The sequence below is a fragment of the Channa argus genome, chromosome 15 (assembly GCF_033026475.1).
Source record: "Channa argus isolate prfri chromosome 15, Channa argus male v1.0, whole genome shotgun sequence".
Classification (NCBI taxonomy): Eukaryota; Metazoa; Chordata; class Actinopteri; order Anabantiformes; family Channidae; genus Channa; species Channa argus.
In genome coordinates, this window is record NC_090211.1 from 15,780,844 (window position 1) to 15,797,520 (window position 16,677).

General features: G+C 45.7%; 1 protein-coding gene across 8 annotated transcripts in view; it reads left to right on the forward strand.

The window, feature by feature from the left end:
- The window catches only part of tnrc6c1 (trinucleotide repeat containing adaptor 6C1), a 35,448-nt gene extending 20,586 nt beyond the window's left edge, over window positions 1-14,862 (forward strand). For 2 of the 8 annotated variants that reach the window (XM_067477290.1, XM_067477295.1), the window contains 17 exons: window positions 1,509-4,007; window positions 5,501-5,695; window positions 5,934-6,100; window positions 6,204-6,281; window positions 7,286-7,504; window positions 7,813-7,962; window positions 8,254-8,373; window positions 8,682-8,765; window positions 8,925-9,165; window positions 9,266-9,430; window positions 9,755-9,931; window positions 10,166-10,315; window positions 10,609-10,719; window positions 11,135-11,353; window positions 12,281-12,354; window positions 12,475-12,614; window positions 12,702-14,862. In XM_067477290.1, the coding sequence (XP_067333391.1) occupies window positions 1,509-4,007; window positions 5,501-5,695; window positions 5,934-6,100; window positions 6,204-6,281; window positions 7,286-7,504; window positions 7,813-7,962; window positions 8,254-8,373; window positions 8,682-8,765; window positions 8,925-9,165; window positions 9,266-9,430; window positions 9,755-9,931; window positions 10,166-10,315; window positions 10,609-10,719; window positions 11,135-11,353; window positions 12,281-12,354; window positions 12,475-12,614; window positions 12,702-13,101 (5,189 nt within the window). In that variant the 3' untranslated portion in view covers window positions 13,102-14,862. Of the gene's footprint in view, window positions 1-213; window positions 371-1,508; window positions 4,008-5,500; window positions 5,696-5,933; window positions 6,101-6,203; window positions 6,282-7,285; window positions 7,505-7,812; window positions 7,963-8,253; window positions 8,374-8,681; window positions 8,766-8,924; window positions 9,166-9,265; window positions 9,431-9,754; window positions 9,932-10,165; window positions 10,316-10,608; window positions 10,720-11,134; window positions 11,354-12,280; window positions 12,355-12,474; window positions 12,615-12,701 lie in introns of those variants that run through there. The other 6 variants (XM_067477297.1, XM_067477298.1, XM_067477292.1 and 3 more) reach the window with 6 other exon arrangements.
- Window positions 14,863-16,677: the final 1,815 nt, after the last annotated feature.

Below are 16,677 nucleotides of genomic sequence, written 5' to 3' on the forward strand. Positions count from 1 at the left end.
TTTCAGTGCTTTTCCAGAGAGAGAGCGAGAGAGAGAGAGAGAGAGAGAGAGAGAGGGAGAGATCCTCCATCAGGATAGGAATAGTCCATGATATAAATAAAGCCAGAGGGAGGCAATAGATGGGAGAGGAGAGACACAGCCAAAGCAGTGTTTGTGGGAGGGACAGAGCATGAGGGGGAAGGAAGGAAGGGAGGGGGGGGGGGGGGGGGGTTGTCTCATGCCGCGCAAGAGCTGTGCAACTTCTTGGCAGCATTTCAGAAATGAGCCTCAGAAGCTTGGTGAGCCGAGCAGACATATTGAGACAAGGATGGTCGCTGTGTCGCACAAAACCTAGCTCTTAACAGGATGGTTGGGAGGCACCTCTCCACAGGTATTTTACGACTGTGTTGCACATCTCTGCGTCTTATATCTTCCTCTCTTTCCCTTTTGCCTGCTTCTTCTGTGTTGTTTTGGTTACAGGCTGTGCAGCTGACTACTTTTAAACCTTAAAGCAGCAGCGAGTGCATTGCAGCCATGCAGAGTTGAGTTCCTATGTTTTGAATTTATCATTGTGAGCATGACATCCGTGCAAGAAAGCAACAATTGTGGAGATATAGATGGTAGCTCGGAGCCTTTTTGGCTCTATTTCAGGACTGAGAAAATGGCGGTCCTGCACTTCTCAGTACAGTGACGCTAGAGAACGACAGTGCTGTGTGTATCAGAAACACAGTGCCCTCTCCCCCACCCCACCCCACTCTCTCTCTGCCTCCTCTCACAGACCTATGGTTGCATGTGTTGAAGTAGACTTGAAATACGGAGGTGCTGCATAAATGCTTTCCCTTCCCTCGTGCAGGGAGAATACATGCATACAAACTAAGCATGCATGTGAAGGCACATGTAAACAACAGCAGTTGCAGCTCAAACGACAGCCAATGAGGTGGCGCCAGGTTGATGAGTAAAATTGTACCAAAATGATCCATGTGAACACTAGAACTCCAGGCGGCTTGTTTAATTCAATACACAGGGCTCGAAGATAAATAAGCCAAAAAAAATCATGAGGCCAAATTGTGGTTAGAAGCTATGCAGCTGAGTCATCCCTAAGACCTAACTTAAGACCTCCTGTCGTTGAATGCATTTTTTTAATTGTGAATCCCTATTAGGTATACACAGTGCTTAGCTATTCTAATAATAATATAGTATCTTTGAAAACATGTGAAAACTATGTGTGACCTGTGAAATTTTAATAGAAGTCAGTTTGAATAGAAGTCAGTTAATTGCCATATTTATTTTCTAATTAAAGCAGCCTCTGCTATCACATTTGTCATTCTCCTCTTTGTGTTTGCAGTTTCTGTGTGGGTGTTATTTAAGCATCTTGTGAAGTCTATGTATGCACAAGTAGACACCTTACGTGTTGCTATGGTATTTCAATGTTACTAAGCATATGTGGGTGTGTTGGCATACAGAACTTAAATCTCCCAGCTCTCATCCCCTTGCTCATGCTTGTGTCCTATTCTTTCTCTGCTATACAGAACTGCCCCCACAGAGTGGCCAGGGAGCCCAGTATGATAATCCCCTCTGGGGACACCTGCCAGCCAACAGGAGTGCCACAAGTGCTGCATCGTCCTCCAATCTCAGTGGCTGGGATCAACTGATAATTGACCAGAAGGACACAGAGGCTTGGCCTTCTATAACCCTCAGCCAGAGCCAGGCCCCTCGAGGAGGATGCCCTTTGGATACTGACCCTGGTCACCTGACCAGCAGCAGCAGTAGTACTAGTAGTAGTTGTAGTACAGTGAGTATGGCCACGGGGACCAATAGCCAGACAGGCCACTTCCCTGCCAGCCACCTTTGCAGCAAGGCCAACAGTGGGCCCAGCTCTGCCAATCATACTGGAACCAGCATGCTTTCTAGCCAGGTTCCAGCCAATCGCAGCTGGGGCTCTGGGCCTGGACCCTCGCATTGCCCCTCTCAGTCCTCAATCGGGAGTGAAGGCAAGAGTGATAGCCCAGTTGGGGGAGGAGGCAGCAGGGGCTGGGGCTCTTCTTCATCATCCTCTACCACCAACTTTAACTTGAACCTAAACCCTAATGCCAACCCATCTGCCTGGCCCATGTTAGGGCATGATGGAGGTGGCACAGGGGGAGGCAGCTCAGGGGGAGCCAACACCATTTCATCTCCTCAATCTACACCCAACCTCTGTAATCCATCTGGCCCCCCACCCGCCCAGACAAGCACCTGTACCGGAGCCAACACTAACAGCAACTCCTCGGGGATTGGCAGTGCCTGGGGTAGCATAATGGCTTCTGACACATCGGAGCCACACCCCTCCCCATCCACAAATGTGTCTTTCAGTTCAGAACCTCAGAACCTTAAAACTGATGGACCAAATCACACTAATAAGCAGGAACCACTCAGCCCCATCCGCAACTTACCTGGATGGGGTAGTGCAGTAGGCTTGGGTCCCATGGGAGAGTCCCGATCAGGGGGCCCACAGGTAAATGGAGAAGATGGTTGCTCAGTATGGGGTAACAGTGGTGACTCAAAGGCACCTTCATCAAAGGAGACCCCAGGCTGGGATTCTGGCTGGGGTCATGGAGGAGGTGGGGCAGGAAACTCTGGAGGTTGGGGTGACCAGTCTGGTGGAGACTGGGGGAAGCAGTACACTGAAGAGACCCAGGGAGGCTGGGATGCCCCCAGTTCTCCTCCCCAGGACCCACCGGCTAGTCCATGGAATAGAGCTGTTAGCACAGCTGGTGCCAGTGAGGGGAGCAGTGACAGCATGGAAGGACATCCACGGTGCAGAGACAACTCATCCAGAGATAATCCAGCACCTCTGCTTCCCGCCCAGGACCTGGATCCCAGGGTGCTGTGTAACACTGGTTGGGGACAGACCCCTGTTCGCCAGCATACCTCCTGGGACATGGACAATACTAAGCGCAAGAACGATGTAGGCACTGAATCATGGGGCTCTGCCCCAACCACTCCAAGCGATGCCCAGGGCCCACAAAACACTAATTTGGGCCCCACTCAGAGGACTGACTCTGGCAGCAAAAATGATGTGCCTGGTTCTCAGGGAGCTTCAGGTTGGGGTGGAAGCATCGCTGCTACCAATCAGCCCAGTTCTGGTTGGGGAGAGCCACCCAACAGCATTAAGTCCCGAAGTGGCTCTAGTGGCTGGGGAAATCCCCAAGCACAAGCCTCCAACATCAGTATATCCAAGAATGTTGGTCAGTCCTGGGGAGAGGAGAAGTCAAGTGGATGGGAGGATTCTCACAACAAAGCAACATCCCAGTGCTGGGGAGAGCAACCCAAAACATCCCATAGCTGGGGCAATAGTAAAGGGAGCAATAACACAGGGGACTGGGGAGAAAAAGAAGAGAGCAAAAAGAGTCCCACCAACCCTGCCTGGGATGGAGAAGCAGGGGGCTGGAAGGAAAATCCCCAAACAGGATGGGGAATGCCTACTTCAGGACCTGGAATATCTGGAACTGGAGGAAATGGTGGATGGGGAGAGCCAGTTTCCCAACGTTCCAGTGGCCCTTCTCAAGGCTGGGGGGTCAAGCCTCAGGAAGGGCCACCGGCTAGTAGTGGAGGAGGCAGCATAGGCTCTTGGGGTGGGTCAGGTTCAATGAAGCAGGGTGGAGGTTGGGGTGGCACTAAGCAAGAGTCCTCTACTGAGCCTACAGGCTGGGAAGAGCCCTCCCCACCTTCAATCCGGCGTAAGATGGAGATAGATGATGGCACCTCAGCTTGGGGTGATCCAGGTACCTATAACAAGGCAGTCAACCTATGGGACAGGAACAATCCAGGAATGGCCCAAGGTAAAGTTACCACTGGAGGCAATAACCCCCCAGGCCCGAACAATAACCAGTCCCATTCTCACAATCACCCTCATCATGGGCCAACTGCACCTTTACAGAACCACAGCCAAAACTCTCAAAACCCGGGACCCAACAATGGGCCCATGGATGCTGTTGTGCAACACCAGTCAGGGCCATCTCACAACAGGGGTCCCCTGATAGCTCAAGGTAAGTATGCTCTGAATTTTTTTGTATGTTTTTTTGTAATATGTAATAGTTCTGTGTAGCTTAGTTTATTTGTTATTTTGAGTTATTTGCTAGTATACAGATAAAAATTACATTGTCAACAATGTGGTTTTCGATTGCAACGTGTAAAAATGTAATTACATGTTAGCACTGTTTTTCTTGTCACTGTTCAAAGTAAAGGTGTCAAACATGAAAGCTGTTTAGGTAGTTAGCACAGTTAAGCTCCAAGCTGTTGATCTACTTAAAGGTAAAATGCTGACCTAGTTTGCCCCCTTTGGATTTGCATCTCATCAAACCTTCCATGACACTCCCCAAATTTCACAACTGTGCCGGTAACCCTGGCAACCCCACATGGGCACCCAGAGGAAGGACAAGAATGCTGTTTACAAAGTGCCTCATGAAAATAGAGATTCACCACAAACAGCCTGAGATGGATCGGAAGTGTGTGATTATATGGGACACACCATCTGTCCCTAGTTGAAGGGAGGAGGTGGGGCAAGCCCCTAGGAACTGAGAGGGTCCAGATGCCCCCTGCTGTCCTCCACTTGACCCAGCATCCTGATTCCACATTATTTCCCTTCTCAGTAAAACCTTACTGTGATCTGCTTTCAGTGGGTTGAAAAAAAAAGATACTCCTCGGTATACACTACCAAGGACAGAGTGTGATTACAAAACAAGGAAATTAGTTTGTCCTACCGTACAGTTTTTTCATCCAAATAGCACTCTGGCCAGTCATACTGGAAGGTTGAATGTTAACCATAATTTTGGAGCAGCCTTAAGGACTTGACCTCCCCATGGGGAAAGAGCTAAGCTGAGTCTGGCACTGCCACAGGCCCAAGGACAGCCCTGTCTCTCTCATGCCAAAAATGACTGGGCTGTGCCAAATCTTAAATGGGCATCTCCTCCCTCTGTCAGCCATCCTGCTAAGCTAAACCTGGGTTTCTGCCTCCCTACATGACTGTTCCCACACTAGAAGGCAAAAGGATTAACATCGTGGTGGTTTTTAGCAGATGCACCTTTTAATCAGATTAGTTTTTTCAATTTTAACAAAAAGGAAACAAAATGGGAAAATTGAAAACGTAATTCAAGTTTAAGGTTCTTAAAGTACTGTCCATTAAAGTAGGCACATCAGAAACTCCATTTAGATGTCTTACATTTTAAAGCTAACCCCATAGTTATAAAGCTCCTTAACATTGGACGGTGAAATGGTATCTGAAAATGCAATTGTATTTTTAAATGCTACTAACGTTTTTAGTAAAGACCTGTGCATTTGGATTATCATCTGTTCATAGATTCTTAACATGAATTGGTCTGTAAACATCAATAAGAAAATGATATCAAATAACAAAATTATTTTATTTAGGCATCTGTCTGACTTCCTCAGAGTAAAACAAGTCAATGAAGCTCATAGCTTTAGGTCGTATTAGCTCTTGACTGTTGTTATTGACAGGCCATTGTCTTTGTGTTTCCTTCAGGTTGGGGAGATTTACCCAGCTCCCACTCAAAATCAGAGAGCTCCTGGGGAGAACCTGCACCCGCTCCAGTCACTGTGGACAATGGGACGTCTGCGTGGGGCAAACCTAGTGGGAAATGTGGAGGCTGGGGAGACAGCAACCCAGACAGCTATAGCAGGGGCAATCCGACAATGACATCTGCATCTTGCAAACCTGGTAAATAGTTCCAGCAGCCTGTGTGTTTTTTATGAATTAGCCTTTGTGGAATAATCTCAACATACTGGTGCTCTGCTGCTAAAAAAAAGTTTTAATTCTCAGTAATTCTCTGCTGATCAGTCAAGTGAAGGTCAAAAAGAGCTGAAAGACTGCTGGGATTTTACACAGTATTCAGCACTCTGCATATCTGTCCTCAACACTGACTTATGTTCTATAACTTCTGTTGTGACATCCCCAGCCCCCAAACCTATGCAAGACGGATGGGGAGGCGGAAGTGAGGAGCTGAGCCTGTCAGGGAGTCAGTGGGACCCTGAGGAGGGAGACATGTGGAACAACGCTGCCTCCCAGGAGAGCAACTCATCCTGTAACTCTTGGGGCAATGCTTCCAAAAAGGGTCCACAGAAGGTGTGAAGAACTTCTGATTACATGTTGAAGGACCCCCTTTTCTTTAGTACCAGTTTGACTGTAAGTTATTATTCAGTTAATGTGGTAATAATATTTCCCCCAGGGGAAGGTGCCAGGGAAGCAGGAAGATGCCTGGATCATGAATCGCCTCATAAAACAGCTGATGGAGATGGGCTTCCCTGTGAGTTCAATTGCCAGTCAAAACTGCTGCAGTGTTTTTAGTCAAATCTAAGAACAAACCCAGATTATGTTTTTAAATTTCTAATCAATGATACTTCTCACAACATTGAGATGTGTAGTATTTGAACTTTTCCAACTTTGGCGCCCCCTACTGTGATCAAAAGTACACAGTGGCAGACATCTTTTTTTTCTTTTTTCTTTTTTTTCTTAAACACAGAGTGAGTGATTTTGTCATTTGGAACATGAAATGCCTCAACAAAAAAATATTGTGATTATATATTTGCTTTTTTAGAAAAATACCTAACTTCTCTGCTTCTTGCTGCTTTAATATTTCTATAACTAGTTCTGCTTTACTTAGTCTCTTATTAAACTAGTTAATGGATTTACTGTTTACAAGGGGGCGGCTGTAGCTCAGTTGGTAAGGCAGTCGTCCACAGACCACAAGGTCAGTGGTTCGATCCTTGTCAAAGTGTCTCTGGGCAGAACACTGGAACCCCAACAGCCCCATCCCCAGCTGTGCAGTGCCGGTCCAAGCCCGGTAGAAATTGGGGAGGGTTGCGTCAGGAAGGGAATCCGGCGTAAAAACTGTGCCAAATCAACATGCGGACAATGATCCGCTGTGGTGACCCTGAACTCATTGGGTAAGCCGAACGGACAAAAAAAAAATGTATTTACTGTTCAGTTTACAATTTGTTGGGGTTTTGAGTGTTGGTTGGACAAAGCAACATAATTGAAAATGTCTCTCTGGCCTCTGGTAAACTGTGATAAACATTATTCACAATAGCCTAATATATTATTAACCACATGATTGATCTGTTACGAGGATGAAAACTAATCCCTGGCTGTATGTCAGTTTGGTTGAAAGCCTGCTAGTTCTACCCAGCATTAATCATCATATGTAAAATACTAAGCAAGTGAGCCTGTAGCACCAAATTAAGCCGGGGGCAAGAAAACGTCCCCTTAACTTGTGGTTCCTACATTATTCTTTTCTTGTTTATTCTCCAGAGGGATCCAGCAGAGGAGGCTCTGAAGACAAACAACATGAACCTGGACCAGGCCATGAGCGCCCTGCTAGAAAAGAAGACGGAGCTGGACAAGCGTGGGATGGGGATAGCCGGCCACGACTACAACAACGGGTTAATCAACAAGCCCATGGGTTGCCCTCGGGCTCCGCTTCTTTCCAAAGACCCTTCATCAGACCCCCGCTTGCCCTTCATGGATAAGGTGAGCTGTAATTTACTTATAAAAGATATTGAAGATGAAATATTTCATCCCTTACAGCTTAGCACATGGCAAAGTCGTTTTGGACATCTTAATATAATTGCTTTACATGATTGTACAATCACTCACCTTAAACTGTTACTATTTGACTCCCATCATCGGAACTAGTCTGTTCTAGTTCAAATATCCTGTGGCGTTATCAAGACTAATTTGTTTGGAATAGATTAACCTAAGGATAAAATGGTACATTCTCTAAGTGGGGTGGAACTAATCTGTATGTCGGACTTTCTCTTGACTCTTTCTTTGTCCAGCAGATGCAGAGTGGAATGTTTGGCACTGGTGGGGCAGCACAAGCCCGGGCCATGCAGCAGCCGCAGCCGCCTCCGCAGCCACCAGTGCCACCCCTCAGCTCCTCGCAGCCTAGTCTACGTGCTCAAGTGCCTCAGTTTCTCTCCCCTCAGGTATACACATACTGCACAAACAAACACACACACACAGATAAGCACATGGGGCCTAATTTCCCACTCTCTATATAAACTGGTGAGTGGGCAAAGTGTTTTAATGTATGCAATGATAAATATTTGATCTTTAAAAGCATCCTCACTATGATGTGCGTCTCATTCATTATGTACTATCACTTAAGGCCTCTTTAAACGTTAGTCGTAACTTAAAGGGCAGATTAGAAACCCAACACAAAAATATGTTTTGTTTTTCTTTTGTCTCAATACTGTGTTTTTGATGATGGCCTACAGGTTCAAGCACAGCTCTTACAGTTTGCAGCAAAAAACATTGGTCTGAATCCTGCACTTTTAACCTCACCAATAAATCCTCAACTTATGACCCTTCTGAATCAACTTTATCATCTGCAACTGGTGAGTCTAATTCAGCCTGATCTCTTTTCAGTGTGTAATTAGCTGTATCAGATATAGTTGCCCGTAGTTCACCACATGGCAAATACTGTATCTAACCCACAAATAGCTCAGAGTATAGAAGATAGAATAGAGTGCATTAGACCATATTGAATTAATCTGTATATTTGTACTTTTAATGTTTTCATTACATGTGGATTAGCATTTTTACATGCCATTCTATTATGTTTGGGTACCATTGAATGGATGTACAGATTCACCTTGCAGATGCATCTTTTAACACTAAAGCTATGCCTATGCATCTTACGCAGGCATACCAGCGTTTACAAATTCAGCAGCAGATGTTGCAGGCGCAGCGTAACGTTTCTGGCCCCATTCGACAACAAGAGCAGCAAGTAAGTTTACATCTCAACCTCAAGGTGGCTTTTCTCTTCTGCACGTTTAGTTTTAATTACTCATGAAGAGTGATTTAAGACAATCTAGGGTGTTTGTTTTACTTTTACTACATTTAAAACACCTCAACATTGTAGAAACCTAATATGTCTCCATCTCAGGTTGCACGTACAATCAATAACATGCAGCAGCAGATCCAACAGCACCAGCGTCAGCTGGCCCAGGCTCTGCTGATGAAGCAGCAGCAACAGCAGCCACCCCCCTCCCACACTGGCCTGCATCCTAGTGGGGCTAAATCCACCCTGGATTCATTTCCAGGTCACCCCCAGGCACCAGGCCTCCCTGACCTGCAGACCAAAGAGCCACAGTCGTCTCCCAACACCTACAGCCACTACTCTCTCTGTGAGTGGCATTAACTTTGCTCTTTACATTGAAAATAGATGACGTTCCACTAAACCTCATGGGCTTATGTAACAATTTACTGTTGTGTCGATCTTTTCAGCTGGCCTGAATCCAAACTTGAATGTAAACTGCATGGAAGTAGGAAGTTTGTCTATGAAGGAACCCCCTCAGCCCCAATCACGCCTGTCACAGTGGACGCACCCCAATTCCATTGAAAGCTTCTCTGGTAGCTCCTCTCCTCTAGAGCCCAGCCTGGGCAAGCATGGTGAGAAAAGCAAAGGTGTCCTGGGTAGACAAGGAGTCACTATTTGACAACAATTCATTTACAAAGAACATTGTATTTATGATCATTGTCCCTAATAAAGTAAAAATAACTGCTATTTTAAATGCAGGTTTACAGTGTGGGCCATGTACTGTAATTAACTGTATGGAAGAAATATATAAAAAGTCTGTTCTGATCAGCTAAATATCGGTGACCAAGGTCATAATTTTGAGAGTTACTGAACTCAGAAGCTGAACCTTAGTTGGGGAAAAAAACTAAATATTTTTAAACCAAATATCATCAACCTCATTGTTTTGCTTCTTTGAGGTGCCAACCTGGGCCCCCCTGGTAAGCCCCCACAGTTGGAGGACTCTTACAGCCACTACAACCTGATGTCCAGCTCAGAGTCTCCTACCAGCCCCTTGGTCCCCCCAGACAGCTGGGGGCAGGGCAAGAGCAGCAGTGATAAGATGGCCAATGGGACCAACATCAACTGGCCACCAGGTTTGAAACCCTTAACATTTTATTGCCATCGAGGTACAGTAGCATGTTGGTGGCCGTTATTTCTCAATTGACCTAAAAACATGACATGGATATAAATGTTAGCGCAGCAAATCAGGATGCGGACGTCAATACTGATGTGTGGCTGCCCATAATGTCAATAAATCCATTAGTCATCTTACATTTTATTATTGTGTCTTAATGCTAACATCCAAACATTTAATATTTGATTCTCAGAGTTTTGCCCTGGTGTGCCCTGGAAGGGCCTGCAGAATATCGACCCTGAGACCGACCCCAACGTGACCCCCGGCAGTGTCCCTAGTGGGCCCACCATCAACACTAACATCCAGGATGTCAACCGCTACCTGCTACGGGACAGGAGTGGAGGTAAAACAGAAGAATGCCTCAGACTGTTTTCTTAGGAAGATACTTTAGGATGAAATGATTTGCACAAAAATTGTCTCAAGTAGTTGCGACCAGAAAGACTCTGCTTCTTATTCTTTTGTTTGTCATTTTCCTACTTTTAACTGCCTCTATAACCATTATCATTTACCTGTTTATATATATTCGAGTCTTCTTAAAAAGCTTACTGTCATCATTTGCAGTGCATTTTTCTTTTACTCCATTTTCTCTCTTTGCTATTTTTTCCTTATTTGTTTGTGTTGCTGGCATCGGCTTAGGCTCCTCTCCCACTTCATCTCAGAATGAGGCTCTGCCTCCTTCCACTGATTGGCCAGTCAGTGCCTACACTAGCTCGTTCAGTCTGTCGTCCCCGGAGACGGACGATGCAGGTACATGGTTTGTCCATCGATCACTGCAAATCAACAGTGTCCTTCCCCTCCTGTGAGCACACAGAATCCTAACCACATCTCATTCAATTCCCTGCTCGTGGTTAAATGTTCTCCCCGTCAACTTTTCCCCTCACGCAGTGGATACTTCCCATTTCTCCCTCCTCCTTGTGTGTGGCATGGGAAGTGTGAAACAGAGGAGGGTGTAGCTTGTTGTTTTATCTTGATTTACTGTCTGACAATTGAATGTAGGGTGTGGGCTGCACTTTAAACCACGTCTCTCTTGGATTAAAGTTGTCACAGTAAAAGTGTAACTTTTAAAACTGGTCTGTTGATGAATTTTATCAGTCAGTATTCTCTGCAGGATTCCCTTCTGTGAGAGCAGCTGTCAACTCTTGCTCCTTCATTTTCCATGCAGGTAAACTGTCAGAGATGAAGTCTACATGGTCCCCAGGTCCTATTTCTCACAGCCAGGCCTCCCTGTCTCACGAGCTGTGGAAGGTCCCACAGGGCCACAGGAGCAGCACCACGGCCCCTTCCCGGCCACCGCCTGGCCTCACCAACACCAAGCCTTCTTCAACATGGGGAGGCAGCTCCCTGGGTCTGGCCCAAGGCTGGAGCAGCTCTTACACCACAGGTAGTGTTTCCATGAAGTCTTAAAGGAGCACCAAAGGTTTTAGTTCACTCTTCACTATTTAATTGCTTCTTTCTGCAGTAGTAGCCTTCAAAAACTGATAAAACAGATCTCGCTTTCCCTAAACTGATAATGAATTATTCAAGAAAAACTGGTAAATATCAAAGGGTTAATAATCTAATAATCTATCTTATGGGGACAAGATAACGAAAAGTTTTTATTTTCATCAGGAAGGAATAATAGGAAGGAATAATGGAATAGGAATAAGGAATAATGTCAAATTTCAAAGTGAGGGGAGACTTTAAGACGAAAATGTCAGTAAAATCATGTATTCTGAAAAGACTGTCTATATTATTTAGATTTATCTTTAAGTAGTAAGTCAGTAAACTTCAGAATGCACCTGTAATTCTGTTACTGTTCATGTGAACATATTGAACATAAAAACTCAAAACAACAAAAAAAGTGTTGCAAAGGTAAAACACAGTCCAAGAGGTTTCCGGTGCTTCACTACAAATGAACTGACAGGTAAGTCGGGCCCTGGAGGCACAGTGTGTCTGTGAGTGTGGTTATGAAGTTTCAGCACCTCAAACAGCAAGCAGCACTATGATGTGGCATCCAACCACATGCCAGTTTTGAACTTACAGGTTTCAGGATTGACTACACCTCATGACTCAACTGACAAGTGGTTTTTTTTTTTTTATATATATCAACACCACCCATTTGGTTTTGGTAACTGACTTTGGTTTCAGACAAACAGTGAGCATAAACCTTGTGCTGAAAAATCTCTACTTCTCTCTCTCTCTCTCTCTCTCTCTCTCTCTCTCTCTCTCTCTCTCTCTCTCTCTCTCTCTCTATCTATCTATCTATCTATCTATCTATCTATCTCTCTCTATCTCTCTATCTCTCTCTATCTCTCTATATCTCTATCAGCAGGTACCACGTGGAGCACAGAAAGCTCCACCAGGACAAGTAGCTGGCTGGTTCTGAGGAACCTGACTCCACAGGTATCAGCTAACAGTCACATGTTTTCTTTGATAACATGCTCTGGCCTCACCGAACAATCGACTGTAGCAATCTACTAAACTTTAGTCGTAAACTTTATTCTTTGGTGTTTTTCTTTCCAGATTGACGGTTCGACTCTGCGAACACTGTGCATGCAGCACGGCCCCCTCATCACATTCCACCTCAACCTGACGCAGGGCAACGCTGTGGTGCGCTACAGCTCCAAGGATGAAGCTGCCAAAGCTCAGAAGTCCCTGCATATGTAAGTCCATTCATCCTGTTAATTACAGTGGAGTTTTAAGAGTTTCAGCCATCGCTTATGTTTCGTTTCTTTCTCGCTTTTACGCAGGTGCGTGCTCGGGAACACCACCATCCTGGCGGAATTTGCCGGGGAAGAGGAAGTGAACCGCTTCTTTGCACAGGGCCAGTCGCTCGGTGGAACAACCAGCTGGCAGGCCACTTCAGGCACCAATCAGACGAGGATGGGTGGGACCGGGTCCGGAGCCTCTCATGCCATCGGTCACTCTCCCCACTGGAACAACAATGGCGGTGGCAACAGCAGCAGCAGCAGCAGTAGCAGCCTGGGAGCAGGTGGTGCAAAGACAGGCGGAGAGTTGCTTTGGGGTGGTGTGCAGCAGTATTCCAGCCTGTGGGGACCCCCGAGTGGAGAGGAGGGACGAGTCATGGGGAGTCCCACCCCAATCAATACGCTGCTGCCTGGGGACCTGCTGAGCGGGGAGTCTATGTAGGGCAGTCTAAACAAACACCAACAGGAGCAAAAACCTTGCAAATCAATGTGGAGATAATCAAAGTGGGAGTGACGCTGAAGAGGAGGAGGAGGAGGCGGCCGCATCCTCACTGCTCGCCCTCGTCTGCCTCCTCTGCTCCTTTTGTTTTTGATATGACATTTCAGTTCTTTTGTGAATCTCAGCGAGAGATTGTGGTCACAGTGTTCAGCTTTTACTTTTGGAGAAACAGGAAAGAAATCTTTCACTCAACAAAGAAAGAGAACTTTTTACATAAATTAACTTTTGAGAACTTGCTGTTCGAAATGTGTACATTAGTCATACTGACACAGTGATGAGCTGCCATCATTAACTTGCGTAATCCCTCTCTGCCTTTTGTGGCAATCATACTGCACCTCAGAGACCCTTGAAAAGCGCATCATTCCCAAAGTAAAACCCTTCGATCAGAGTTGTTGTCGAACTTTCAGCTGGTCCAGACTCGACGTTTTGTTTCTCTCAGCACTAATATTAGCCTTAACCTCTTACCTGCCCTGCTATTCTCACTCACCCTGTATTTGGTGAAGAAGCATGCAGACACTTGCACACCCTTATTTCTGAGCCAGTGAAACTCGAGTGGAGAGTACCTGCTGCTGCAGCTTCACATAAACAACCACAGCTCACAACTTCAGTGCATTTTCTTTGCAAGCAGATTGAGTTCCCCTCCCATTGCTCAAAGGGAATGATGCAACTCTTTTCGCCTTGTCGAGGACATTTATTTTTGTAATTTTTTTTTTTTGTTTGTTTTTTTGTTTTTTTATATTTTTCTTATCAAACCATTGCAAACCAAGCTAAGAAATGATATTATTCAGACATGTCTGTCAATCCTGTCTGGCAGGGGGAGACTCTGGGGGGTCGTCACATGTACAGTTACTTGATGGAGGACTAAATGAACCACTGCTATTACTATGGAACTGTAAAAACACTTCAATGCACCTCAACTCAACTGCAACTCGCAGTTCGGTCTCAGTCTTGGACCCTCTCACTGATATTGTGGAAAACCTCAAGTAGTAATTGTTTCCCAACAGTCTGTATTCAACGACAACCCCTTCCCCGCTCCCCCCTACATGCCTGCTCCAGCCCCTAAAACATAATTTCAAATGATGTGCAATATAAGCCACAGACTCTACCGTCCAGGCACCCTATCATTACCTCTCTCAGAAAGAGAGGAGACTATAAGGAATGATTGAATCTGCGCCTCACCCCATCCCCATCCACTACTACCCTTCATCCCCCACCCCAAGAGTGTGTGAGCTCAGGGGAGTAGCAAGCTGGTCGTCAAGCATCATCAACCACAAGGATTTACACACAAAGCACTTCTTCAGCCAGCCTACTCTCCACACTTATGCCGATGACTAGTTTTGGGGGTGAAGGAGGGACAGGTGTGTGTGTGTGTGTGTGTGTGTGCGAGTGGGTGTGTGTGTGTGTGTATTTGTGAGAGAGAGAGTTTGGGGAGAGAGATGGCATCAAACCAAAATGAGAAGAGCCTGCTTTCTTTCTTTTTTTTTACCCAGAGGACTAGATGACTTTTTTCTTTCTTTTTGCCCAGATTTGCATTGGTAAAAAAAAAAAAAAAAAGTATGAAGCAAATACTTGTGAATAGATGGTTTACCATAGCACTTAGCAAGAGTGTCGCAGCTCGTTACACCCTCAATGCCAACAGATGGAAGAATGAAGAAGCAACACTGGCAAATAAAAACAAAAAAAACAACAAAAAAAAGACAAAAAGGCAATGTGCTTAGTTGCTTCTCTATATACTTATTTTTTAACTTAACATGGATGTGAAGATTTTTTCCCTTAGTCTTTCTTCCCTCAAGTCGGTGGAACCAGGAGGGATGTCAAACATGGTAGCAAAGTGAAGGGAAATACAAAGAACTAAATCAACTGACAGTCAGCGCGACAGGGGAAGACCTCAAAGCGCTCATCCTCACCTGCTTTTATCAAAGTAAATATCACTGTTACATTACATACTTTGAAATCTTTAGCCTTGGTGTCAGGAAACACTCAGCGTGTTTATGTTCTACTGGGTCCAGCAGGGAGGATCGCCATCTTTTTCGTCCTTTGTTTTCTTTCTATTGGAGGCCCTGCCAACCTGTGTGATAGTGTGGCCACTGAGTGCCTGCCTGCTGCAGAGTGCAGTGCTCTGCAGCAGCCCTCACTCCTTCTCCCCTCCCCCCTCGCTCCCTGCGGATCCCTACAGACTGGCTTCCCTCTTCCCCTACATCCCCCTCCCCCACCCTCTCCACCGGGCCTCCAGGCCAAGAGCAGCTCTTTCAGAACTGGCCTACCTGTAACAAATTTACTACTACTGCTGCGCCAGAGTCTGTCCTCAGCAACCTCCACTTCCACTCTCTCTGTCTCTCTCCTGCAAGGATCACTTTAGCCAGAGATGGATGTGTTGTGTTTTTTTTTCGTTTTTGTTTTTCCCTGGTTTCAATTATGGAATTGCCAGTGTCCATTTTTATTTTATCGTTGTAAGAAGTTTGCTGATATTGTTGCTGTTATCATTGATGATCTAGTGAATGATTGTTTTCTGGCAGTGAATTCATGGCTTTTCAATATTGGTCTATATGCAGTGTTCAGCCTCTCTCCTGCCCCTCCCATGGCCTCCAAAGGCAGAACCAGTGTGTGGTTAAGGGGTACGCCTCAGCAGTGCAGCAAGGCCATATGAAACACTGCAGGTCTCAGTAGGAAATGCTGGTGGGGGGGGTCCTTTATGTTCAGACCGTAAAATCAAGTGGGGAAGGTTGTGTAGTCAAACACTGTTTCCAGGATGGTGAGCCGACTTCCTCTGTTCATCCTGGGGCACCGGACCCCCACTCTATGTTGTCTCATGTAACACACACATCCTTTAGTGTTGATGAGCCTCACTCACACTGTTGCTTTATGTTTAACTCTGGGAGCGCTCAGTTTATACTTAGAACCACCTCAACTGATAACAGCCTTCCATTACTATGCAAAGACGAGGGGGTGTTCGTTCACAGCCATCTAGAAAATCACAGCCATCACCCACATCTGCCAATGGTCCACTTATCTCTCAACCTTTACTAGCCGGCAGCTTCTCTTGAACCCCCCCAGATAAGAATATAGGGGACACAGAAAGTCTCCCACTGTGTGGTCAGAGCTATTAGATGACACTAAATGACCTGCTGGAGGCGCTAGTGGTTGGCAAACAGTCACTTTGTAAGTCTTGTGCCAACTGATCTACAAATATCTACTTCCACTTTGCCATATCCTAAATTTGTCTTTAGTGTGGTCCCTTTTCTTGCTGCACATGCATACACCACAAACTCCAGCTGTATGAGGCTTGACGAGAAGAAGGGCAGGACAGATGAGCTGTGCTGGTCTTTCAACAACTGGAGGCTGGAAACTTAGTGGAGAACCAGGCCGCAGGAGGGGAGGGGGTGGTCCCTGTATGTGTCTGTGCACTGTTTATGGGTCACATCGGGTACATCTCTTTAAAAACCAAAAACATTATCATCTTCTTTATCATCAAAGTTTTCACAAAAATAGAAACTACAAAAAAAAAAATAAAAAAAAAAT